The sequence below is a fragment of the Danio aesculapii genome, chromosome 11, assembly GCF_903798145.1.
Source record: "Danio aesculapii chromosome 11, fDanAes4.1, whole genome shotgun sequence".
Taxonomy (NCBI): domain Eukaryota; kingdom Metazoa; phylum Chordata; class Actinopteri; order Cypriniformes; family Danionidae; genus Danio; species Danio aesculapii.
This window is the reverse complement of record NC_079445.1, coordinates 26,918,986-26,944,871: the sequence shown is the minus strand read 5'-3', so window position 1 is coordinate 26,944,871 and position 25,886 is coordinate 26,918,986. Positions and strand designations below refer to the sequence as shown.

Genomic DNA, 25,886 nt, shown 5'->3' with positions numbered 1-25,886 from the left:
TGTATTGAAGAGTACAATTGAAAAACAAACAAACAAACATTCATTCAGTCATTTCAGCTGAGTTCCTTTATTAATCTGAGGTCACCACAGTGGAATGAACCACCAACTTATCCAGCGCGTTTTACGCAGCAGATGCCCTTCCAGCTGCAACCCATCTCTGGGAAACATCCATACACACTCACTCACACTCATACACTACTGACAATTTAGCCTACCCAATTCACCTGTACCACATCTTTGGACTGTGGGGGAAACCAGAGCACCCAGAGGAAACCCATGCGAACACAGGGAGAACATGCAAACTCCACACAGAAACGCCAACTGACCCAGCCGAGGCTCAAACCAGCAACCTTCTTGCTGTAAGGCGACAGCACTACCTACTGCGCCACTGCGCAGTACAAACAAAACATGATTTATGGAAGTGCCAAAAAATGAAGAATTTTGTAGTTTTCAGAAATCATGATTTTACATTGAGTATTGAAGATTTCAATTGCAAAATAATTGAAACATTTTTCAAAAGACTTTTAAGACATGGTGGCAATTTTCACAATCAAGAGATTTGGTAGTATATTCCAACTCATTATCTGCATTATTTAATAGTGATTAAAGAGATAATCTTCAAGACAGTACTTTCTGTATGAAATTTGAACAAAATCTATAGTAAAATCAAAGAAAAACACAAGTTACATTTTTAAGAATACCTCCTCATGTACTGTAGAGGTCAATGAGGTGCAGAAAGGCTGACTTGAACTTGCTCAGAGAAAAGCTATTGTTATCAATCATTGTTTACTTCACTAAATCAGTTTAATGGTCAATGGATTGATCCAATAAACCTATTTATAGAAGGTTTGCAAAGAAATGTCACACTCCCTTGTAAAAGTATTTTGTAGTATTTTCAAAATACAAAAATACAATATTTTATTTTGATTCATTTGTGCCTGCTGTATTTTGTAGTTTAATTTGATACACTCAAAATTAAGGTATTTGGTATTTTATTTTAAAATATATTTCAATGTATTTTTGCCCAACCCTGGATACTAGTAGGCTATTTAGGATAAATCCAAGAGGACAAAAATACAACATTAGTTGAAGCAGTAACTAAATTTATAGCGCAGAACAGCCAGTCATGTGATTTCAACATGGCAACACCCTCACCCATAAGGGGCGACCCTCTTTTTTCAGAAGACTGACTCAGGCAAACCTCATTTTAGTGTTTTCTTAAAAGTTCTGTTCATGAACAAAAAATTACTACCATTAAAACCGACGGTTGGAACCCATACACAATTTTCCGTCGAAAAACTAATAAACAATTAATAGGCTATTTTTCTTTTTTTACAATTTACGTAGTTTAATAAAGTCTCTCTCTCTCTCTCTCTCTCTCTCTCTCTCTCTCTCTCTCTCTCTCTCTCTCTCTCTCTCTCACTCACTCACACAGCAGACGCAGGACGTAAAGCTTGACATCATTTCTCCTCAGTACATGCAATAGTGGATTCTGCGTTTACTCGTCCACAGTCGATAGCGGAGAGCAGGGTGGTGAGTACTCTAAACTTATCTCACTTTGTAAAGGACTGCATGTGATCTAAACCGGTTCCAACTTTATCAACCCCAATTTGAATATAGCCTACACATGTTACTCGAGAGAATCTGAGAGCGAGCGAGCCTAAAGCGAGTTAACGGAGTTGAGCTGCCATCTCAAAGTTATGCTCTTTCTTTCGCTCTACTTTTTATAAATCTGTTTTACTGTTAAACAGCTGTTGGAGTTACAAGGTTAATTTCGAGTCGAACACGACGACCAAGTTTACACCAACTTGAGCTGAACTTCGGAGGGGAAACGGTTTGTTTGAGTGTTTTGTAACTTAGCCATGTTTGCAAAACTTTTACTTCGATATCCTTAACTGTTTGCTAAACATCAATTGTAGTTTGTGCAGTGGCTTAAAAGGGAAGAAAACATATTAGTAACTTTTTTCGAGTAACGTTAGACGTAACCGCGAGTGTACCAAAACTCAATGAGATGCCTACAAGAGTAACCTTTTTTAACACGTAATTGGCGTTCAAGCTCAACAATTTTGTTTATTTGGGCTGTTGGGTTTTGACACATCCCTATAAATGAAGAAATGTAGAAGCGGTTAAGTAGGGGTTTAGTCTTGGTAAGTTATTTTATTTCCTTATTTTTTCAGAAATATTATGTATTTCAACATATTCGTTTGTGTGTGAATGGAGGTTTATTATTTTTAGTTCGTCAGTTGAGGTGATTATCTTACCAAAGACATTTTTCCTCATTCATCCTGTATAATACGCAGCTGGTCAAAAAAGTAAAATTGAATGATTCAGTTTAATAGAGTCTGCATAATAGTGAGGGTTGTGAAACTTGGTTGTGGCTGTCAAAAAACAAACCCAACATTGTAGCATGTTTGCTGTGGAAAGCTGTAATTACAAACTCACTAGCCTTTAAGTATATATCAAAATGCATTGTTCATTACAGCTTCACTTTGCAAGTAATTTGTTTCTGAGTTTTTATTTCTTTTTTACTGTGATCCTTTTTAAGAGCAAGTTCACCCAAAATGAAAATTTCCCCACATTTAGGCTACTCGTGCTAAATGTTGAACACAAAACAAGATGTTCTGAAGAATGTTATTTAAAAAAAAAAAGCATTCATTGACATCCATATTAGGAACCAAGCATACTATGGAAGTCAATTTTTCCAACACTCTTCAGTTTATCTTCTTTTGTTTTCTTACTGTTTGGCATTAAATTTTGTAGTTCAACATACAGTAACAGAACAGCAAAATAGATAACATTTTAAAGTAATAAAAGTGCACATGTCCATATTCTATTTAAATTTAAACACTTTAATTTCATTCATTCATTTTCTTTTCAGCTTAGTCCCTTTATTAATCAGAGGTTGCCAAAGCGGAATGAACCGCCAACTTATCCAGCATATATTTTACATGCGGATGCCCTTCCAGCTGCAACCCATCACTGGGAAACACACTTTAATTTATGACTTAAAAATATAGACCTTTTTTCTTTTGAAAACAAAAGCAACAATATTTTACTGTGCAATGTACAAACATGTTTTGTCTAAAAACAGAAACTTATTAATTAATTTTTAAAAACTTTAACATAAGAAGTTTTACATTATTTAAAAGTAAGATATTTGAGCATCTTTATTATTTTTAAACATGTTTCCTGTTTGTATATTTATATGTTTATTATTATTATTATTATTATTATTATTTCTTTGTTAGCAAAAAATTATTTGTTTATCTTGATTTACAGAAGACAACCACTAAAATATAATTTAATATGGTACTAATCTCTGAAAATGACACTATAGACCAGCGCAGAAAATGGGTACACTGTAATATGGGGTATAGTAAAAAATGCTTTCCCTGTATGCAAAATACCCTTTGTAAATTGAATTTGATATACACACTAAAAACTTAATTATATAATTTATATGTTTTACTTTTCAAAACCTTTTCAAATTTTTTTTTACGGCAAATGGCAAATTATTGTACTGTATACAGTAGAATAACAGTTAACCACGAAGCAGTTACAGAAAAATTGTACATGCTACTCCCACGGAAATTTACATGGTTGTACGTGTATCTATTTTTGTTTTTAGTTTACAAATGCGCAATGAAAGGAAATGAGAGGCCCCTTGTTTTGCATTCTCAAAGTTATTCTGGCCATCAGAGTTGGATAAGTGTGCTATGCGCCGAGTGATCTCGTGGGGGATGGTGGGCTTTTTTTTTTTTTTTTTTTTTTTTTTTTTTTTTTTTTTTTTTTTTTTTTTAGCATTTCCTGTGAAGATGCGTGTGGTGTTGGGGAGCAACACCACACGCATCTTCACAGGAAATGCTAAATTCTAAAAGCCCCCTACCCTTAACAGTCCACTCCACACCTCACTTGAAACTCTCACTGTAGTGTTAACATGGCCTGACTCTTTAACATGCCTTGGGCAAAACAAGCCTCTCACGCCTCTGCAAGTTAAAAAGCTTTGGCTGGTTTCCAAGGCAAATCTTTTAGAGCAGGGTTTCTCAGCACCTCAGCAGTTTTGATCGCTGCGTCGTAATTGCTCATTTTCCCATTAATTTGTTCATTGGTGTTACATTTCAGTAGAAAGTCTCAGACACTCTGTATATTCTGTACAATAAACATGCTTGTTTAGTTTAAATGACAGGCTGTATTTTAGTCTTGTGTATTTCAGCCGTCACCAACATGCGTTTAGTAAAGCCCCAATGACACGCATTGTTCAAATTGGCAGTCAGCTATGTTTCTGTTAAGTGCAAGGTGATGCAAAACGAAATTAGTTGTCTAGATTAAAATCAGCAGTTAACCTCTTAAATGCCAAGTTCAGCAGTTTTATTTATCGTTGCATTTTTCTACTTAACCAAATTATTCAGCACACAGGGAGAAGATATTTCAGAATTTTATATTATTCTTTTTTTTTTCTGCTTAGTTCTAGGGGTCATCACAGCAGAATGAACTGCCAACTATTCCAGTATATGTCTTTACACAGCGGATGCCCTTCCAGCTGCAACCCAGTACTAGGAAACACCCATACTCTCTCGCATTCACACACACTCATACTCTACAGCCAATTTAGTTTATTCAATTCACCTATTGACCTTATTCTTCCGTGAGCTTGTTTTTTGCGATTGTTTTAGAACTTCTGATTCAGTTGCTTATGGGAAAAATGACTAGGAATAATAAAAATCAGAAAACAGTCAAACAAAGTGTGTCCATAACTATACAGACAGCTGAATAATATAATAAGAAAATATCAGTTTGCAGCATAACAAGCTTTAACGTCTAAAGGAGAGCGGAAGTTTAGAGCCAAAAAGATTCAAATGGCTGCGCCCGCTCGTATGAGAAGAGTAAGGTGAATAGCGAATGTCTTTGTACTGTGGGGAAAAGCCATGCGAAAAGTGGGAGAACATGCAAACTCCACACAAAAACGCCAAACTTTTTGCTGTGGGGTGACAGTGCTAACCACTGAGCCACCGTGCCTGCCTGAATATTATATTATATTTTATTATACCCTTTCACTAAAATGCATTAATTGTTTATTTGATATCCAAATTGTGAACAGCATCACAAAGCCAGTCGCAAGTTTTGGTTTGTTTTAAACTGAGATGCGTACATCACCTGGAGGCTCAATGAATAGCTGTCCATTGATGTATACTTTTCTGGGAAAGGACAATATTTACATAAAACAAAATAAAAAAAATAAGTCTTGTGGTCCAGGGTCCACGTTGCACAGTTAATGAAAATGAAACCAAGCAACTTGCTTCAAGGGTCAAGTTGAGCTGTTGACTGTCAAATATGTCAGTGTTTCCCAACCCTGTTCCTGAAGGCACACCAACAGTACACATTTTCAATGTCTCCCTAATCAAACACACCTGAATCACCTAATTAGAACATAAGAAGAGACTCCAAAACCTGAAGTTAATTAGTCAGGTAAGAGACACATCCAAAATATGTACTGTTGGTGTGCCTCCAGGAACAGGGTTGGGAAACACTGATATATGTGTCCCATGCTGCTAAAAACACTATTAGGACGCACATATTTTAAAGTTGGTTGTTTTTGCGTTACTTCGAGCAAATTCTTTTTTCCGATTTGAAACGAATTTTTGAAGCTGTGTCACGGCGATTAGATCGTTGCATGTATTCCAGCATGGAGACATCTCTGAGCGTGCGGCATTAACTCATGAGAGACTTTGTTCAAACCAATCAGCTCTCTATTGTGAATGCGGCGCAACTTCATTAATATGCATGATAGCTTCAAAGACTATTTTTACCTGTTACAGTGTTCAGACAGCAGAGAGACGCCACGTTGTGTTGCCAAAACAAATGGAAGAACAAGAATTGTTTGGATCCACAGGTCGTCAGTGTTGCGTTTTTAAATGTGCTGTAACGAAGGTTTTGTTTTTATTTCCCCGCTATGAGAGCGCAGCTGGACTCACCTGTGGATTACAGTGCACGTGAAATATGTTTGTACGGAATCTTTTTACCAGAGAGCTTTTTCATCTGGAGATGCTGAAATCCAGATTTGCTACTCTTCTCCTTTAATAAAGACGTGGGTCCAGTTGGTGTAGATTGTTCTGTCTCTACACGATTACCATTTTTATATCATTGGATATCGATAATTATTGAATATTTTTTAACAATACATTTAGGAATATTCAGACTTTTTTTTTAAACTAATTTACCAACATTACTAAGGCAAATAGTTTTAATAGTCAAAAACAAAAATATTTAAACTATCTTATCTCTATAATAAACATGAGTGTTAAAGAGACTCTTAAAATTGATTAATAAAATGTTACAAAGTGTGTGCAATAAATAATCAGAGCAAACTTTAATTTTATATTGACAATGGTGTTCTGTCAATAAATGTTGGTACCGATTTACTAGCCTTATAGTTCTGAAAGTAATATATTAAATCAACTAACATTTTGGTCGCTGTGAGCTTGCCTTCCAAACCTAGAAGGTACCTCAAGGCTCCCACACAAAGTCTGGGCAGGAGTCCTGTGAAAAGGGGTGCCTTTTGCTGAGTAAAGGGCACATTTCAGCGAGCAATCAAATCAAGACTAGTTTGGCAGGAATCTGGGAACCTCTTGTTTCAGTAATATGAGAGCACCACTGGCTCTGGGCTTTAACATATTGGTATGCAAATGCATTAGATCAGTCTTTGAGTCCCCTTTGATGCAGCTGAATAACTATACAAATGAAAAACACAGCAGCTTTTCGTCATTGGGTTTTTTAATCTCTTCTTTGGCCAATGCAAAGCCAGTTTGACCAGGAGCGTTGAGCCATGGTAACTTGGCAAGGTATGAGGACATTGACATTTCCTCTATCTAATCATAGTTATCTTTAGAAAAACGTCACACCATTGGCTCCCTGTGTCCAAATATCGTTCTGGCCTAAATGCGTTTAAAGTCCAAACTAATATGTCTTTCTAGTGTATTGGAGATGTTGTAATTTCTCCTGATTAGTTTTCTGAATGGACTGCTTGTTTCTTAGCTTAAGTGATTGAGATTGTTCCAGCTCTGGTTACTTAAAAGCTCCTTGCATTTGGTTTTGATCGTAGTTCACTTTGAGTAATGAACGGTGGTGGAGAATCGTCTGCACCACAACTTTGCTGACTAGGTAGGTTTGACTGTGTCGGCCAGAGATGTAATTCTGTTTGGTCTACGGTGAGACAGCTGTCTGGCAGAGATAGACGGTTCTTCTGAATCAGCTGAATGTCAGCTGATCCCACATCCCCCAGCCATTACCAGCATCTCCCTGCTCTACCAGACACAGCTCTCTAAACCCTCTTCAAGAGTCCTGGACTTCCTGTTTCTTTCTCGGGATAATATTTCAGCTCTGCGGTCACATCGGTTGTGGGGTCTGGGTAGCTATTTTCTCTCAAAGTAAAGTGGCTATTCAGTGGATGCTTGTTAAGGAAATCAAGCTCTCTGTTTAAGCACCAGAGTTCTAGACTGGGAGTTGTGGGAGTTTGACACTCATCAGTCTAATTGCTGCATTTGTGCGATTAGACCAAAAGTCAGTGCAGTTTTATTTATGTGAAACTTCTGCACGGTAGTGGTGGGACGTGTACATTTTAGCCTCATTCTTATTGTTTCAGTAGAAGACAACATCTGTGGCCTTTCTACTGCTTCCTGGTTTTATTTTAGGATGTTATCATATTCTGTGTGTTTGAGGAATAAACAAACTGACCGCATTTGCACTTTCGTTTTAGGTCTAAACAAATTTAAACTAAATTAAAGTAAAATTAGACCTTTTAAACAGCAAAAGTTACACATTTTTAACTACCATTAGTCATTTCATGTAGTAGTAAATTCATGATTAAATACTGTAAAGATGAATTCAATACAACAATCTATTGTGTAATTAAGCAGTATTCCAGAGTTTGTGCAAGTATATTCACCGCTATTATCAGATGCTTTTTTTATTTATTTATTTTTTATTGCTTTTTATTGCTCTGAGTTTTTAGTATCAAATCAACAAACTGTGCTTTCACACCAAATACCAAATAATTTATTTGCTATTGTAAATTCATGCCTGTACAAGAGATGCACTAATTCCAACAGTTATTTATCTATCTTTTTTGACAGGCTTCCCAATACATGCTCTTTTTTTTTTTTTTTTTTTTTTTTCTTTTTTTTTTTTTTTTTTTTCTTTTGCATACGTGTCTTATCGTTTGTTTGTTTTTTATTTCTCCATTTGGTTTTAACCTCATCCACAATATATAGCACTAACATGAGATAGCTTTTGGAACTACAGTGAACCCTCACTAGTCTTTAACGCGGTTCACTTTTCGTGGTCTCGCAGTTTTGTGGATTTTTTTATTATTTTTTTCATGCAAAAAAAAGGCCTTTTTTCTACAGCGGATTGTGTTCTGCATCCTGACTGGCTGTAGACCATTGTCAGAATGCGTTCAGCTTGCCAAATTTACATACTGTAAGTCTTCGATCGCTAGCAGTGTGACTGAAGTGCTGTACTGTGTTTGCAAGTTTTCTCCCCACAATGTTGATGAAATGTCAAATGCACCTGCGGTAATTCCCAAAGGCAGAGGAGGATGCTAACCATTGCATGAAAAGTTTAACTTCTGGACATGCTAAAGGAAGGTAGAAGTTATGCGGCTGCAGGGCGCCATTGAGGAATAAATAAATGAAGATCAAATGGTTTTGATCTTTGGTTTCATTCTAAAATACTGGACTTATTTTTCTTTGAGAGTATTTAAACGAGAGAAAACTGTAAAAATGCTAATGCCTGTCTGAGAAGTGAGTAGTGATGATATGACAACCATAAATTATTGGACTTACCAGGTTTGCAACATTCATTCATTCCATCATTAATTTCCCTTTGGATTAGTCCCTTATTTATCAGGGGTCGCCACAGTAGAATGAACCGCCATTCCAGGCCAGCATATATTTTATGCAGTAGATGCCCTTCCAGCCACAACACAGTACTGGGAAACACAGATATACTCCCACATTCACACATTCGTACACTACGGAGAATTCACCTATGCACATGGGGAGAACATACAAACTCCACATAGAAATGCCAACTGACCCAGCCGGAACTCAAACTAGCGACCTTGTTATAGTAGTTGCTGTAAGTTTTATCAGAGCAATCTATTCTCAGACACGAAATATAACAAACACTTGACAACTATTTTCCTTGAATTCTCTTCTTCCACTTCTATATTCTCATCCTTTTCAGCAACTGCAGCAGCTCCAGTCATGTGAGCTAAATCTCTAATCTCACTGGGCAGCCCATTACATCACAGGGCATCAGTGAAAAAATTAGACATTGGTTGAAAAATGTTTTTCTAAAAGTTTTCTTTGTCTATGGAGCTACCAATAGCACTATAGAATTCAGTTGTTTTGTTTAGTAGTGTCACGTTATTGCACATACACACCATTTCAATAAGGGATAAAGTAATTCTAGACAGTTCTTATGACAGAATAAAACCTGACAATCTTATTAGCAGTCAAGTTGGAGGGCTGTTGCATAAGACTGAAGACTGCTTTATTTTGCAAAAGCTACCGCCTTGATGTACTTTATCCTGTTTATTACACTGCTACTTGCTAAAAAACAAAGTAGTCACAAAATTGTTCTGAGCCATAACAGTTTATGAATTCTTTTAATTAAAGGTAACACTGACAGATATGAAAACTGCCGAATGGAGCATACACTAACCTACATATTATTCAGTCACAACATTAGTTAAAAACAGAAGCAAGACAGACAGGCATGTATAAATATGGATGTGTGAACATATTCACTGACAGTCAAAGTACCTGTATGAGCTGGTGGTATTAGTTGAGTGGTTGTCATCTCAGAATAACATGCTTTGGAATGTAGCTACTGACCAATCAGAATGAAATATTCCAGACCGCTGTGTAATAATCTTTCTTAATAGTAGTAGCTGTTTTTTTTCTATTGAATTGCAATACATGTGGACTGTGGCTATAGAAATGATCCAAAACGCCTTTAAAGTGACTCTTTTGCAATATTGGGCTGAGAATCAGATTTGCGAGTGAACTATTTAGAGCTGGTTTGTAAAATGAGCCAGTTTTCAAAAACTCAAAAGAAGATTGAGATCACGACAGAAATATGTCTAACTTTTGATGTTTTTTCTCCATTTCTGCAGGTTCTTTTGCAGAACTGGGTATTCATTAATATGAGGATTAAAATTTGAGCTGAGACGCCTACAGCTGAACAGAAAGGAAGTGAACCTGCTTCGTCATCCGGCTCGTTTCCTTTCCTCTTTTGAACATCGAGAAATATCATGTCTGTCTTCTTTTAGCATGTTCCACTGTGAGAACTTGTGCTTTGGCTTTGCAAAATCATGACAGGACGGAGAGACAGAACGAAGTCATAATGGACTGAATAGCCTTTAAGATCCAGTCATGAACTCAATGGATTGAAGATCATGTCATTTCCCACCTCATATGCCATTTTGTTTTTGTAAAGCAACTGATCACAGACCATAAAACCCACAATCCATTTGGCAGGAAAGAGCCAGACGTGAATTCCGGTTGCTGCGGTGGTTCTTTGAAATCTTTTCCTCCTCAAAATCTACCCTGAAGTTTAGTCTGCCTTAACCATGATGTTGAAAAGAAAACTGTGCTTAGGTGCTTTGCTAGGTGCTATTTTGTTTTTAATGATAGCTGCTCACACCATTCAGAAAGCCGGTGTTGTGCCCATCACGGATTTACCCACTCACCATGATGTCAGGATACCAGTGAAGAACCAGACACAGTTACAGACCGTCACGGAGGCAAGACGAGGTGATTCCTGTAGCTGTACATCATGTGTAGCAGACACAGGTGTGTCAGCGTGGTTTGACCAACACTATGATCAGAAACAGAAACCTTACCTCACCGGCAGCGATGATGACATAGATCCGCTTTCTCTTAAGTGGTGGCTGGTAAGTGGCACATAAGTGTTAGTGCTTGTTTTAAAGGGATAGTTCACCCAAAAAAATGAAAATGTCCTTACCATTTACTCACATTCAAGTTCTAATTCTCTGTTGAACACATAACAAGGCATTCTGACTAGGGTTGGGTACCGAAACTTGGTGCCATTATGGCACATTAATGCACTGTTTTTGACAGCTTGCGACATCATTTGGCACTTTCACAGAGGATGTTTTCATGGACACCAATTTTAATATGATTAAGAAAATACTTGGATTAAGAGTCTACCATGTAAACAGCTATTTTTGTTTACCTTAAAGGACCACAGACTCGTCACAAACTGTGAAGGTTTTTTCTTTCCATTCGGTGTGTGGTATCGAATTCCATTAAAACAACACACTTCCACCAGGCCTTACATCATATTCTCATCCAATACCTCAGTTTGTCACGGGGCATGAACAATATGTTGCTGAATAAAAGAGAAACTGCCGAACTGCAGTAAAATTGAAAAATTAAGAATGAAACACCCGAAATTACATGAAACTCTAGAGAAAACATTTATAGCGTGGTGATGCAACAATGTTAATCAGTCTATGTACCATAACATGTAAAACGGGATCATTAAAGGAACATTCAAAATGTAACTCATGTAAACACCCTAATCGTGTTATTGACGTCTTCAGATTAAGGTAAATAATGTCCATGTAAACAGTCACAAGCCCCAACCCTAGGTGTTCACTGATTTTGATGACAGCTTTTCCACAGGTTAGTAGTAAATCATGTAATGATAATTGCATAATGCAAATTTAAAATTCATGCTAACAAACAAATGATCAAAAGAAATCTATTAATGCAATTCAATTCAAATATAAAATATGAATTCATGTGTACATTAAACTTTAAATATATTGTTCAAGTAAAATGATTAAAATATATCTCATTTCACAAAAATATATTTCTGGAGACACCCACCAAAATTCTGTGGCTTAAAAGTATCAGTTCAGGCACCGATTTTTAGCACCGGTATCAAAATAACCCCAAACGATACCCAACCCTAATTCTGACATGCTTTCATGTTGTAAAAAAAGCAGCCATTGACATCAAAAGTAGGAACAAACATACTATGGAAGTGAATGGCTGTTCAACATCTTCAGTACATCTACCTTTGTGTTCAACAAAAGAAACTTAAACATGTTTGGAATGAGTGTAGGATGAGTAAATCAGGGCAGATTTGTCTTTTTTTTGGGTGAATTATCTTTTTAATCTGAGAATGTGTTCTGTTGAAATTTGCACCTTTGCTCTAAAAAAGGAAATACTATCTTGAGTTCTGATTTGCTTAGCTTTCACTCTTTTAGTGTTTACTTCAAAACTTAAAGATAAGAACTTGTTAAGAGTGTATTAATTGTGTAAACGAGTCAAAAATCTGCTGCGCGAAGATGAGTTTTTTTTTATGCCTTTACTCAATTGCATTGGGCAACGTAGCTCTGTGACAAAACAGAAATGGTTATGATTGAGCATTCTGTTCTTTTCTATGGTTGCATCTTGTGACATGTCGTTTGTTTATGTTTTAGTCTTCATGTTTAATTCAAACCACGCTTGACTAGATTTCTGTTGGAAGTGAACTGAGATCTATCTTTTTAGTCTGATGCAATTTGAACCTTGGTGCGTGGCAAACAATCACTCTTGTTTAGATGAACTGCATTAAAGGGATAGTTCACCCAAAAATGACATTTTACTCACCACCAAGTGGTTTCAAATCTTTGAGTTACATTTTTATTTTTGTTGTTGAATAAAAAAAGAAGATATTTTAAAGAAAGCTGAAAACATGCAACCATTCTTTCAAATTGGGAAAAACACATACTGTGGAAGTCTGTACTTACAGGGTTTTAGCTTTAATTAAGACTAGGCATGGGCCGGTATATGATTCTGATAACCGTTGATAAAAAATATCACAGTATATAGTTTGACAGTATTGTGATTACTGCTCTAAAATATAATCTTTTTAAATTTCTGGGTAAAAAACTACAACTTTTTTCCCCCTTTTGAACAGTATATTTTATTTTAGGAAACATTTAAACTATTTTGGAACAGTAAACATGTCAGGCTAAATGATTCAAATGAATCAATAGCTATGTTTCCATCCAACGAGTCAAAGCAAACAAAATCGTCACTTCCTGATTATCTGGCACCAAATATCAATAGTAAAAACTGAATTTGCTGCGGTAGAAGAAGCTACGTCAATCTTTTCTTCATCTAATAAATGACTTGCGCCTCAGAAGGCAATCCTGACACGCAGTGAACACGCGGTGGCGTTTGAAGGTGTCAGACACGGAGCACAGACGCTCTTGATTCTGGAGGTCATTAATAATATAACAACACTAATACTTAAATGGTAAGGTGTTTTAGAATAACCCAAACAACAGTTCAGTTTACAGTGTGCTCAGCCTGCTGGTTTGTCCATTCATACACATTTTCATCATCACATGATCTCCTATAACAAAATCACATGACCTTTTTTTAATGCGCATACTGAACTTTGTGCGGTAAAAGTGTTTCCATCGTAGTTTATGCACATCTTATGGAATAAAGTTTATCCTACTCAGTTATGCGCATAACTTTTTTTTTTTTTTTAATGTGCATTTTCAAAATTGATGCGCATCATGGCATTTCCATCAACCATTTTTTATGCGCATAACCAAAATGCACCTAAAAATAGGTGGATGGAAACATAGCTAATGACTTGTGCTGTCTTCATTTGTTTCAGAAACACAGATTTCTTTACAATTTAAAATTGCATCTTTGCTTATATTTTCTGCTCGAGATACTGTTGTACTAAAAAACAAACAAAAAAAGTAAATAAAAAAATCTTACACATACCATAGGAACAGTAGAACAGATAATTTTGGCAGTTTTAAAACATTTACTTTTGCAAATCACGGTATACCTTGAAAACGATTACCGTCCTATGCCTAATCAAGACATCTTTTGTCCAACAGATGAAAAAATGAGTCCAACAGGTTTGGAGGAAGTGAACGATGAGTAAATGACAGAATTGTCTTTCTTTTTGTGAACTGTCTCTTTAACTGAGCAGTAACACCGGAGTTTGTTTTAATTTTAAAGTTTGAACACACCCTAATACTAAAAACCATTTTGAAAATGTTTAATTAAATTCATTTCATGATGAGCCGATTAATTTTTTAAAATAACTCATAATAGGGCATATGCAGAAGCATGCAGAAGGACTTTTAAATTTGCAGTTACCTGGTTCAAGCACTTCCAGCAAACTGTATGCAGTTACAAAATCTGCGCGTTTAAGGTCTGTTTTCTTTAAAAATTAACAATCTCCACTGCCTGATTGATATATGATATAAAGTAGGTCTCAGAATGTACAAGAAGTACTCATTACATTACATTTTCCCACACCATGTCTTTAAAATATGAACATTTATTTTAAGCCTGCTAATCCTGACAGGCACGTCCATGTTAACAGCTTTTCATCTCTTTTTACGCTTGAACAACTAAATGAATGCTGAAGTCTATTTAACTGGTTGTGTTTTAATTACATTACAACATCAATGCTGTAAAATGAACCTTATAAATAAAAATTAAAAAGTAACATTAACCATTCACCGGAAGTTTGTTGGTATTGTAAGAAACTTTAGCTGTACATAAACCTTATTCATCAAATTTGTAGACTAAAGAGAGAAAAAAATGATAAAAAAAAACAGAGGTCTGTTGATTTTTGATCAAGTTTTTGGAAATTTGATTAAGTACAAGTTCCATATTATTAATACAAATAAAAAAAAGAGACATTTAGACTAAAATTGAAAATATTCAACCAATAAAACCATTTAAAAGAGCATGTGACTAATAGGATTAAATTAAGAAATGGTTGTTTGAATATGTATGCACTTCACCTTTTCAGACTGGAGGTCAAAATGGAAAGAAGGTCAGAATGAGCACAGGCCTCAATATTGGCATTCTGTTTGGGTAAAAGTGCATAGACCTGATCAGATAAATATGTGATGAATGATGATTGGGCAAAAATAGAAGGAAAAAAACTCACAATGTGTATAGATCTCACTCAAGTGGATCTGTTTTCCAATTTCTGCTTTGAACAAGAAAGTTCGGTTTGGATTAGTTCCTAGATTTATTCTTAAGTCTCTAAACAGCCATTGGCCTTTCCAAGCGAAGCACCGAATAGCTCTCGGGATTCTCAGGCATGCCTCTAAAGTCGTATCATCATAGCTGTAGATATCATTTCCCCTTCTCTGGTAAACGGACACGTCAGGGAAAGACAACAGCTGGTTCATTCCAGACCCTCTCAAGTTTACTTACTACCATCAAATATCTGTTTGCCAAACATCATTAAAGCGATGACTGTGGATCCCCCCCCGAGCTTCAGCCATTATCTGGTTTCCTTAAACAAAAAAGTAATTCTCCCTTGGGAGCAAGGGCACAAATAGGCTCGTCGGCCCTGCCATGTGTTTCAGTAAGGTTTAATTTAGCCTAATTAAAGGCTTTCAGGCTTTTGCAGGCACTGAGAGCACACTTGAATTAGCCTGATGTTGGTGTGCCTCAAGCGTCTCGAGTTTCCATCTGTATAGCACAAAGCAGTATTTTCAATTATATAAAATAAAGCTCATAGTTGGGGGATTATCCCTTTTAAAAGGGTTGGCTCACTCAAAAGCTCACTCAAAAATGGAAATTATGTTATTAATTACACATCCTGTCATTCCAAACCCGTCACTTTCTTTCATCTTCAGAACACAAAGATATTTTTGCTGAAATCTGAAAGCTCCATTGTTATTTATAGTAGGGCTGCACCATAGACCGTAAAAGATATAGACGTAGTATCCGTGACGTCCCCATAGGATTCTGAAGAGCACAAATTAAGCTACAAGTAGGTGTGGCCAACCGTCGCCATTTTGTTCACATGTTATCGCTCCGACTGGGGGTTACCAAAAAAAGGGCAAAGAGGCGGAGCGTCAGTGGAGGTACAGATGCCTGCTGGCATTTTTTTAGACGGGCTTTTCTTTAGGAAAAACGCTTAATACTTTATTACCTGCGACTCGTTTGTGTTCTGACCACATGTGCTAGGTTGTGTACTATATCACAACAGTGTTTTTAAAATACCAAACACTTAATTAATACATTGAGGCACTAAGTATTGTTCTTATGACGTTTTTCTACTGGAGGAAAACGCAAATTACTTCCAAATACTTCAAATAGAGTCTGTGTTAGTAAATGCAAGGTTGTTTATGAAATCCAGGCATAACACTGTAGGACAACAAGTTTTATAGCCTACAGCTAATCTATCTATCAGATTCTGGAGTGCAATTAAGTTCTGAAGAAAATTATTATAAATGATAATCTTAAGTAAAACAAATACATTTATAGAGATGGTATATAAGAATTTCACTCACCTGGGAAATGGAGGCAACATGAATGGTTTGTGAGCACAATTAACTCCATACAGCATGCCATATCATCTGATAATTGTATAAAATAATTCCAAAAGGCAATTGACTGTGTAAAGCCACATACAATAAAACAAAAATACGATGTATATGCCGAGTTCAGCAGCTAATCAGCCGGAATCAGCTGAAATGAGACTGTGAGCAGTGAGATCTAGTTGTCACTGAAGTGGCCACATCCTTAATTATGCAGACTTAATATAACTTGATATAAACTAAATGGAAAATTCCCCCCTCTCTGGCAGTTGTCATAAAGGGTAATTGGCTATATGCGTCAAACCATCTTTTGTACCAGGCTGCAAACATGTTTTTATCAGCTGTGAAATTGGCCAATTTATCATTGCAGTTAGTGAACACCTGGAGTTCCTGGAGCCAGCCCCCAAATGAGAGTCTATGAATTGCTGTTTCAGTTACTTCAGTATTGGCTTCACAAATGGAGAGTGAGTCGTTGCTGCTTGGGCTGCACGATATTAGAAAAATCTAACATTTCCATTTTTATTTTTTATTATTATTTTTTTATTCTGCTGTGTATACATTGTTATATGACTAGAATTTCACCAGCTGACTTGAATATCTCTGTTTGGAAATAATTTATAATTTTAGATTGGGATGATTCTGTAAGTGCTGTGCAAAAATGTAATCAACAATCTACAGTTATAGACAAAAGATACACCTAAAATAAACAGTGTTTTGTTTGCCTTAACACTATTGTATAAACCGTTTGATAAAATTATTCGTTATTTAAGTTACAAACAGTTCAATTTCTTAGACTGAATGCTTTTAAAAATCCTTACAGGCCTCAAAATCACTTGCAGAATGCAAGTAGTTCAATCTGAATGTTATTGTGCTACAATACTTTTGTGCGCACTTGAAACAAAAATAACATTATTCACCAGTTTCTTCTGATTGTGAGCCCCCTATACTGACACTGAGGTGAAGCATTTGTAGAATGCAGTCATTATTTTGGTTTGATGTGCACACAAACGTATTCTCATAACTTCATAATAGTTTGATCAAGTTGATCTGAACCACTTAAGGCACATGGTCTGTTTTGAGGATGTTTAGTTGATATTTTTTCTGGACTTTTTCTGAAAGTTTAAAACCTTATTTTAATAGCATGATTTGGTTTAATCTCTATGTTTTGTTTATGATATTGTTTTGCATAGTCTCTGCAGGCATCTGATGGAACGATTAAGGATGTCATGCAGAAGATGTTTAAGATTATTTCCCCTCCACATGAGCATGAAACGCCACAGCAGAACCAGTGCCGGAAGTGTGCAGTTGTTGGTAACTCAGGGAATCTGTTAAAGTCCAAATATGGAGCCTTGATAGATTCTCACTCAACAGTTATTAGGTGCGTTTTCTGGTCTTCTTGCTATTTCCCATGAACACAAAGCATTTTTTTTATCCGCATTTAAGAGGTGAACTGCTGTTTTGTTTATTTTATACTGCTCTCTGAGAATCACTTACAATGCTATCAATAGTTTTACTTTTTACTCATAATTTAGTTCATTTCAATAATTTAGTCAATAATTTAGTTTGAATAGGTGTGGCAGATTGTAGATTTTGCAATACAGGGTTGGCATGGTGGCTCAGTGGTTAGCACTGTCGCCTCACAGCAAGAAGTTGCTGGTTCCAGTCCTTGCTGAGCCAGTTAGCATTTCTGTGTGGAGTTTGCATGTTGGCGTTGGTTTCCTCTGGGTGCTCATACAGTACGTTATAAGTGAATTGGATGAACTACATTGGGAGCGTATCAGTGTTTCCCAGTACTGGGTTGCGGCTGGAAGGGCACCTGCTGTGTAAAACGTATGCCAGAATAGTTGGCAGTTCATTCCACTGTGGCGACCCCTGACAAAAAAAGGACTAAGCCAAAGGAAAATTAATAAATGATACCACTGCACTTATTGGCTAACAATTTAGCTAAGTTTGAAAGCACAGACGTGTGCTGTCCTCTAGAAGTAACTCCATTTGTACCTGCATTAAGCATCCCAGCAAGCATTGTTTGTTTAAAAGACGTCTAATAGATGCCCAAACAGATGTTTTGGATAAAACAAGTCTAAATTTGGAGCTGTGCATGAAAATCAAACTAGACTAGTCATCAAATAAACCGATTAGAGACACTTCAGTCATTCATTCCTGTCTGTTTGATGACGTCTATGTTTGGACATCTTTTAGACATATTTTCATTTAAGTTCATTTTCCCTCGGCTTAGTCCCTTTGTTAATCAGGGGTTGCCACAGAGGAATGAAACCCCAACTTATCCAACATATGTTTTATGCAGCGGATGCCCGTCTAGCTGCAACCCAGTACTGAGAAACATCCATAAACACTCATACACCATGGTCAATTTAGTTTATTCAATTCACCTATAGCGTATGTGTTTGGAATGTGGGGGAAACCGGAGCAGCAAAAGGAAACCCACGCCAACATGGGGAGAACATGCAAACTCCACACAGAAATGCCAACTGACCCGACCTTCCTGTTGTGAGGTGACAGTGCTAACCACTGAATCATTGTGTTGCCCTAGACGTATTTTATACACAAACATTATCTGGTGGACTACATCATTTGTGATAAGATTGATGAAAACGCATGCTATTATCCGGCATAATCAGGGCTACTCTGACATTTAGAAATGGTTCATCTTTATTTTGAGTTACTTTACCAATAAGTCAAGTTGTTGTTTTATTAATGAATTTCCACTGGAATGTCCTGCAGAATGAATAAGGCTGTAACTGTGGGTTATGACGAGGATGTTGGTAACCGAACCACCCACCACTTCATGTACCCAGAGAGTGCCATTAATCTAAGACCGGGAGTCCATCTCGTCCTCCTTCCCTTCAAGCTGAAAGACATGCAATGGTTGTCCAGCGCCCTTTCCACTGGAGAGATTAAAATGTAAACTGTTTCTGAAATGTTACCAAAATGACTCCAAATGCCATAAAGCATATCGCTAAACGAGTTTGTATGTTCCAAACAGGACGTACATGAGAGTGAAAAATCGTGTAGACGCTGATAAAGACAAGGTGAGTGTAAATCACGCTGAAGCTCGTAAATCCATAAACGCATCCGCCTAACTCTTCGTCCTCTGTGTGTCATCCAGGTGATGGTCGTAAATCCGGCTTTCTTTAAATACACGCATGACACCTGGACAGAGCGTCATGGAAGGTACCCGTCCACTGGGATAGTAGCCATAATATTTGCTCTGCATCTCTGTGACGAGGTTTGTACTTGATTTTACAGCCAAGGCAATCAATTTTGCGTCAGCAGATGCTTTTTAATCACGATGTTCAATCCCAACAGGTGTCAGTGTTTGGATACGGGGCGGACGCTCAAGGAAATTGGCACCACTATTGGGAGTATAACAGATACGCAGGTGCCTTTCGAAAAACTGGCGTCCACAATGCGGATTTCGAGACTGAGATCATTCAGAGACTCAGCACAGAGGGCAAAATCAAGCTGTACAGATGAGCCTGTAATTGTGGCCTTTACTGACTCTGTAGTGCTTAAAGCCTTGTAAATGCAGGGCCTGGATGCACAGCAGCTGAACGAAAGCCAAAGAGACGCCGATCTGTGATCCACCCTGCCGTTAATTGACCACTGTGAACTGCACTGAACCAAACCCACAGACATCAAGCTGTAGTCCAAGACCAAATGAACTCTCACAGTATTTCACTCGTTACGTGCCTGGAAAAAACTAAAATAATGACAGAAGTTGCCTTTTTTTTCCCCAAGTCGGGCATTGGAACTTTTGAAGAAGACAAGCAGTTAGCCAGTTGGCTTGATCTGAGCCTCTTTGTGTTTCTCTTTCTTATTAAATCTGTTCTGACAAGCCTCGCCGTGTCCGCACTGCAAATCTGCAACATGATGTTTCAACAAAGATTTCAGGGCATTCACATCTTTAAGTCAACATGAATAAGCATCCCACTTTTTCTCTGCAACAATTAGGGAGGAATAAAAGATGTAAGACTTTATTTATTGGAACATGAAACTGTTAAATAACCAGATTGGACCATTTGGAATACAGTTTGGTGATCCAAAAAGGAATATTTCAAAGGACAATATTAACGAAATATTCTGAAAACTTTTTTTTTTGACTAAAGGCCCAGGTGTACTTCACTTTCTGCATTTCATTCCACCTCACAGCTACCTAAAGATGAAATAAGTTTATACATGTGTACCACAAATGCCTTTTTTGTGCTCTACCAGACTCCAGGGGGCAGCACTGAGTCGTTTACAGCAGTGTTTCTCAACCACGTTCCAGCTCTGCACATTTTCCAGGTCTCCTTACCCCAGAGGTGTCCAAACTCAGTTCTGGAGGGCCGGTGTCCTGCTGAGCTTGGCTCCAGCTTAGGTTCAACACACCTGCCAGGAAGTTTCTAATACATCTAGCTTGGTTAGCTGGTTCAGGTGTGTTTGATTAGGGTTGGAGCTAAACTCTTCAGGACACCGGCCCACCAGATTCGAGCTTGGACACCCCTGCCTTAATCAATCACATCTGATTCAGCTCCTTAGCAGATACTGAAAGACCTGTAATGGGTGTGACAAAGGAGTGTTGGTCATCCTCCAGGAAAGTGGTTGAGAAACACTGGTTTACAGGAGAGTTCCGTTAATGCCAAGTTTTCCGTCCATTTATGCAACTTTTTTTGTTAGTTTTTTTGCATTCTGTTTCAGTGTTAATGCGGCAATGTGTGTCTAGTGGACAATTCTAACTTAGCGATTCCTTTGCGCATGTATGCTGGTGTGCATAGAGGTCTGTTAATACTCTGTATGACATAAATTGTCAAAGGGACAGTTCGTTGATCATTGCGGATAGTAAAAGTATACTTTGGGCTAAAAGTGCAGTATTAATAAGATAGTTTACCCAAAACCTGTACATTATTATTATTATTATTATTATTATTATTATTATTATTATTATTATTATTATTTATAAAGAAAATAACACTTTGGTTTAAACCTCTTTTGGACCCCAGTGGCTTTCATTTCAAAGACAAAAATAAAGCGATGCTGGGACTTAGGTCCAAATATCTTTTTTTGTTCTAATTAGGAACAACATGAGAGCGAGTAAACGCTGGCAAGAATAAAATGTGCGCACATGAAGGCCCAGTTTAAATCATGTTCAGTATTTCCAAGTAGACTTGTTTTTGTGTTTCATTGTTCGCCTTTGAACTGTAAAACTGTCCATGTGCTTGGACAGTCGCAGGAGGCTGAAGTATACTTTGGGCTTAACGTCTTAACTGAAATGCACCGTGGACCATTGGAGTGTGCCATTCAGGAGTAGGCCAAAATTTCATGTTGACTTTAAACCTCAACCTGCAGTGCATTGAAAGAAATCTGATCCTTGCTGGCAAAATGATGCAGAATGCACATGAGTGACGTTTTGGTTGAATTTGTTGTTTTATTCCCTCATCTAATGATTTATATGCTTTAAACAGTAATTACATATCTAAAATGAGCTGCTTTTCCTTTATAACACTACTATTATTATTATTATTATTATTACTACAGATTTCCATTTTTCATAATACTGAAGAAACTCATTTGATCAGTGTTTCTCAACCACGTTCCTGGAGGACCACCAGCTCGGCACATTTACCAGGTCTCCTTAACCAAACACACACAAATACTGATACTGAAAGACCTGTAATGGGTGTGAAAGACAAAGGAGGCATGCAAAACATGCAGTGCTGGTGGTCCTCCAGAAACATGGTTGAGAAACACTGCATTAGATGACTACTAGGTACTGGTATAAAACATCATTGTTCAATCGTACATGCTGGACATTTGTTCATTGTGTCTCATTTTGCCAGCACGGGTAATATTTTAAGTTTGAGGATTGTATTGCTGGGTTCTAGAGTATTCGTGGGATTTTTTTTCTTTTCTTGTATGTGCGCTGAAGTTGATTTCTGCCCATTCACGATCTCTACTTGTGTATTTGTATTAACTTTGTGATCTACTCGCACAAATACTTAACTTTGGATTTGGTGTGAACCCAGCAAACATTTTCAAAATCTAATTAAGCAATAAAAGTCAGAGTAGCGTATTTATGACATTCACAAATGTTCGTTTAGTTCTTGACCACAGGTGTCAAATTCAGTTCCTGGAGATGCTCTGCATCGCTTAGTTCGGTGTGTTTGCGTAAGTCGACACGGAAAATGTGCAGATCTGGTGGTCCTCCAGCAACAGGGTTGAGAAACACTGCTTTAGACCAGTGTTTCTCAACCACGTTCCTGGAGGACCACCAGCACTGCATGTTTTGTATGTCTCCTTTGTCTGTCACACCCATTACAGGTCTTTCAGTCTTAGCTAATCAGCTGGTGATCTGAATCAGGTGTGTTTGGATAAAGAGACAGGGAAAATGTACAGAGCTAGTGGTCCTCCGGGAACATGCTTGAGAAACACTGCTTTAAACCAGGTCTTTCAGTCTCTGTTAATGAGCCGATTATCTGATTATCAGGTGTGTTTGGTTAAGGAGACAATGTGTAGAGCTGGTGGGCCTCCAGGAACGTGGTTGAGAACACTGCTTTAGACATTTACAGAGATGCACTGACACCATTTGTCACCACACGTTTCCTGCGTCAATAGTTGAAGGATTCTCAACCTAACTGTCATTAAAATCAACTGAAACGCATGCTGGAAGACCTATTTATCACAGAGCTGTGAAAACACATTTTGATTGTAATCGAGAGAGTGGCGTTTCCTGTGAAAGTGCTGTTTGTGTGTTACATTTCTTTACATTTTTAGACCAAAGTCCTCTAGAGTGACGCATCTGGTCTTTGTGACCTTCAAGTGATCTGTCATCTGATTTACACTTCAGCATATGGCAGATGCTGTATTTCCATGCAGTTCATCGCTGTGTTGGCAGATTACTCTGAATTTTTGGGGGGGTTTAAGACTGTCACAAGGTTGAAACTTGAGCTGTAATTTCGACGCTTGTTGACGAGTGTTTCCACACATGTGCTGAGCTGGACTTTTGTTCTGTTTTTTTATGTTGTCGAATGTATTCCGGCTTCGCGTTCGTTGCTTCACGTCAATCAGCAGCTTTTACTGTTTGCACAGAAATTAGATAATCAAGACCGTTTGGACAAAATCCAGAAAGAATTTGACATGGAAGAGTGTTTTAATAATCTATTTAGAAACAAAAACCAAATTATAAACCATAAGAAATAAGTGAATTCAAAAGTCACAGTTTTGGCAATCCAGAGAAGTATTAAAAATAAAAATATTTTATAGTTTCATAAATAAAAATACAAGAAAAACAGCCTATGATAGATATATATTTTTCTTCTTTTATACAATACATACATATCTCAGTACCCTAGTTTCTCATTCATGTTCAGCTGAAAGGTTTTAATACATGACAGTATGAATATATGATGCAAATAGAGAAGAATATCACCAATTAAAGTGGGATAATTGTTTAGGAGGAGTCTGATTATTATGTTATCGAGCGCTAACGTCAAGAAAAGCTGTGGCCAAATCCATTTTGATGAGTTTGTTTACATGTATTCAAGATGTGACCACAGATTTAATATTCCCCGGGTGTGACATGATTTGGAAAATGTCTTCTGCCACATGTAATTGTATACTCGAAGCACTTTAAGGAGTTTGTAGATGCTCAAAGACTGTCCAGCTGAATGTGAGTTCAATGGCCAAATTTGCGTGTTGTGTGTCTGTGCACATCTTTGTAAGCTTCTGTCTTCACAATGTTTTGTCTGAACCTGTGATTAATCTGTGGTCTGTTTTTCAATAAACCACTTAACCATTTATTCCATCATTATTTCATCTGAACTTTTTCCCCAAAATTATCTTTTTTTTTTGGACATTTTAAACACTTGATGTCAAACTTGTTACTACCGTGGAAAAAAGTCACATTCTTATTACTTTAAAATATAAATAATATATTGTTTTATTATTGTTGCTTGATGTATTTTATTATTCTGTCATGCAAGCAAAATTTCGGGTATTTATTACAGTAATGAAAAATAAATGATAAGAGACATTGGGTTCTGAAACATCAAAATGCACTAATTGTTTGTTTAAAAAAAATAGTTTTTTATTTTTTATTTAAATGTAGATGACATTTTTGTTGTTGTTTTTTGCACATAGTATTCAATTGATTATTTCCTGATTATTTAAAAAAATAAAGGTGCTGTTTGCAGTTTTACAGTATAAAAAATACACTCACTGGCCACTTTATTAGGTACATATTACTAGTACCGGGTTGGACCCACTTTTGCCTTCAGAACTGCCTTAATCCTTCGTGGCATAGATTCAACAAGGTACTGGAAATATTCCTCAGAGATTTTGGTCCATATTGACATAATAGCACCACACAGTTGCTGCAGATTTGTCAGCTGCACATGCATGATTCGAATCTCCCGTTCCACCACATCCCAAAGGTGCTCTGTTGGATTGAGCTCTGGTGACTGTGGAGGCCATTTGAGTACAGAGAACTCATTGTCATGTTCAAGAAACTAGTCTGAAATGATTCGTGCTTTATGACTTGGTGTGTTATCCTGCCATCAAAAGATGGGTACACATAAAGGGATGGACATGGTCAGCAACAATACTGTGGTGGCTGTGGTGTTGACCCGATGCTCAATTGGTACTAATGGCCCAAAATGTGCCAAGAAAAGATCCCCCACACCACTACACCACCACCATCAGTCTGAACCATTGATACAAGGCAGGATGGATCCATGCTTTCATGTTGTTGATGCCAAATTCTGACCCTACCATCCGTCAGCAGAAATCGAGATTCATCAGACAGGCAACATTTTTCCAAACTTCTATTGTCCAATTTTGGTGAGCCTGTGCAAATAGTAGCCTCAGTTTCCTATTCTTAGCTGACAGGAGTGGCACTCGGTGTGGTTTTCTGCTGCTGTAGCCCATTCGCCATTTTCTTTTTCAGACCATTCTCTGTAAACCCTAGAGATGGTTGTGTGTGAAAATCCCAGTAGATCAGCAGTTTCTGAAATACTCAGACCAGAGTGTCTGGCACCAACAACAACAACCATGCCATGTTCAACAAAGTCACTTAAATCACCTTTCTTGCCCATTCTGATGTTTGGTTTGAACTGCAGCAGATCGTCTTGACCATGTCTGCATGCCTAAATGCATTGAGTTGCTGCCATGTGATAGGCTGATTAAGAGATTTGCGTTAACAAGCATTTGCACAGGTGTACCTAATAAAGTGACCGGTGAGTGTATAATGACAGTGATCAAAATTTTAAATTTACATTTTTTATATCATGGGAAATATAGCTTAGATGTGTTTTGTGCTATGCATGGCCCATTATATTCCTTTGATTATTCCTGCTATTATGTAAAAGATAGTGTATTTAATAAAGTAATGAGAAATACTGAGAATTCAAATTTAGTAAATCATTTTAAAATACAGATGCGAATTTGTAGTAAAATGTGCATCACTGTTCAGAAAATGCCACAGTTATTATTT

General features: G+C 37.1%; 1 protein-coding gene across 1 annotated transcript; it reads left to right on the top strand.

The window, feature by feature from the left end:
• The first annotated feature begins 1,436 nt into the window (after positions 1–1,436).
• Positions 1,437–24,195, top strand: st3gal8 (ST3 beta-galactoside alpha-2,3-sialyltransferase 8). The gene is made up of 7 exons (XM_056468561.1): positions 1,437–1,533; positions 10,178–10,957; positions 17,590–17,777; positions 19,142–19,321; positions 19,404–19,449; positions 19,527–19,646; positions 19,727–24,195. Exons 2-7 carry the CDS (start codon positions 10,634–10,636, stop codon positions 19,892–19,894), a joined length of 1,026 nt encoding a protein of 341 aa, XP_056324536.1. The 5' UTR covers positions 1,437–1,533; positions 10,178–10,633; the 3' UTR covers positions 19,895–24,195.
• Positions 24,196–25,886: the final 1,691 nt, after the last annotated feature.